Below are 1761 nucleotides of genomic sequence, written 5' to 3'. Positions count from 1 at the left end.
GAGGCAAATTTTAGCTTAAAGGATGCCATTCACATATATATACACACACATACCTACATATACATGTGTATATGTGTGTGTATATATAAGTATGCACAGACTGTAGAATATCCAATTTCACAGTGATCATGAGAACTGATATTCTATTTCCAATTTGTCCATTCTAGAGCAGAGCCAAAGTCCTTGATTTGTCTTCAATTGGCTTGCATTCCTGAGTAATTGGGAGTCTCCTGGGAAGTGTGTTAGATTGGAGATGAGATGATGGTTAGCAGTCTCTAAAACTTATGTATTTATCTTTATTTATTTATTTTTAACTGTCAGATAACTTTTTAATCTGTAAATTTACAAAAGTTTGAAAATACCATGGAGAATCTTAGGAATCCCAGTAATCAGTGAATGGGATATCTATAGATCCATAACATCTACAGGCTAAATCCACTCAGAATGCTTCTCAAAGTGGGGGTATGAGAAGTTAATAATTCTCCTTCTGTCTGGCTTCCTCTTTGCCTTTTCTTCTCCTATCTTCAATCACCTGTGTCACAGGACACATATAAGTAGGTGGGAGGTGTTAAACTTTGACAGTAAAGCGAAATCAGAGTTAAAGGCAAATGTTTAACCAATCACGTTTAAACAAGCTACTGAATGAAGAGTTTTAGGTTTAAAGAGTCAAATATTGTACATTACTGAGAAATCTTAGTTTCTCATTCTGGTGAATATTTTCAGATCACACTTTGCTACTGTAAACTAACTGGTTATACATTTTTGAGTGTTGATTTACTACTCAAAGATTTGAATTAGAGGACTAAAAGAAAACATTTTGTATCTATGTATTTTATAAAAATGCATCCATAAGAAAGGAGCCACGTGTCAGTTTCCAACTGGGGGAGCATTCTCATGGAGGTACTGCAAGGCTAAGTCTGTCCACTTCATTTCTTGCTCTTTGACAGATTCTGTAGTGCCACCGTTGGCTTGTTCAGGTTCGGGAAGCTCATTCAGTGGCATCACAACATCTTCATAAGGTAGCTTGTCTTCTTGCCAAGCATTGTCAATCAAATCCAAGATCCTTCCATCTCTCTGTACCTCACTGATCATTTTCCTGCAGCTTTGATTTTGTCAGATCGTGCCTGGCCCACCACAGCACCCACCTCCTCTGACCATGCCCTTGGCACCTGTATTTATCTTTAGCTGATGGCATTTAAAATGCCTAGCAACTAGATCAACTTCTACCTCCGGGAATTAGGAGTCAAGTAATTTGGACCATTTCTTCTGCTGAGGACAACATGAATACCAAAGCAAACCAAACTAAACTTAAAAAAAAATTGCTTGACGACATCAAAGATCAAATAAAATAAGACTTTCATGCCAATATGTAGGAGGAGATGAAAATCCAGAAAGGTAAGCTTCCGATTTATAGTGACTTTTTCCCTGGAGACATTTGCCAAGTAAAGAAGAGAAACCAAGAGTCTGAGCAGTACTTTTAATAGCCTCATGGAGGGAGAATGGTAAAAGTTGGATTCCAAGACCTGCAAGGGGGGAGTAATCATGGTAAACCACTTCCCATTAACCCCAAAGGGCTGAACCCTGGAAACACTGGTGAACAGGAAATAGATCAGTCCTCACAGGAACTATGTTTCATGTCATCTCAATCCCCAGAATTTGATTATGTTTATTCATAAGTGCTAGTGTCTCAGTGTCTTCCCTGCTTGAAGGAACATAAATACACTATGCAGTAGAATAATATTATCCTAGCCATCAGATTAT

General features: G+C 37.9%; 1 protein-coding gene across 1 annotated transcript; it reads right to left on the bottom strand.

The window, feature by feature from the left end:
- Nucleotides 1-310: 310 nt before the first annotated feature.
- On the bottom strand, nt 311-1151 carry LOC123643661 (anaphase-promoting complex subunit 13-like). Its single transcript, XM_045559300.1, has one exon. It carries the CDS (start codon nt 1090-1092, stop codon nt 868-870), a length of 225 nt encoding a protein of 74 aa, XP_045415256.1. The 5' UTR covers nt 1093-1151; the 3' UTR covers nt 311-867.
- Between the last annotated feature and the right edge of the window lie 610 nt (nt 1152-1761).

The sequence above is a fragment of the Lemur catta genome, chromosome 8, assembly GCF_020740605.2.
Source record: "Lemur catta isolate mLemCat1 chromosome 8, mLemCat1.pri, whole genome shotgun sequence".
NCBI classification, from domain to species: domain Eukaryota; kingdom Metazoa; phylum Chordata; class Mammalia; order Primates; family Lemuridae; genus Lemur; species Lemur catta.
Note: the sequence above shows the minus strand (reverse complement) of the source record. Positions and strands in the feature narration are given on the sequence as shown.

Excerpts from the sequence above, each read along its gene's own strand:
- LOC123643661 (XM_045559300.1), bottom strand. The coding sequence starts at position 1,092 with ATGATCAGTGAGGTACAGAGAGATGGAAGGATCTTGGATTTGATTGAC.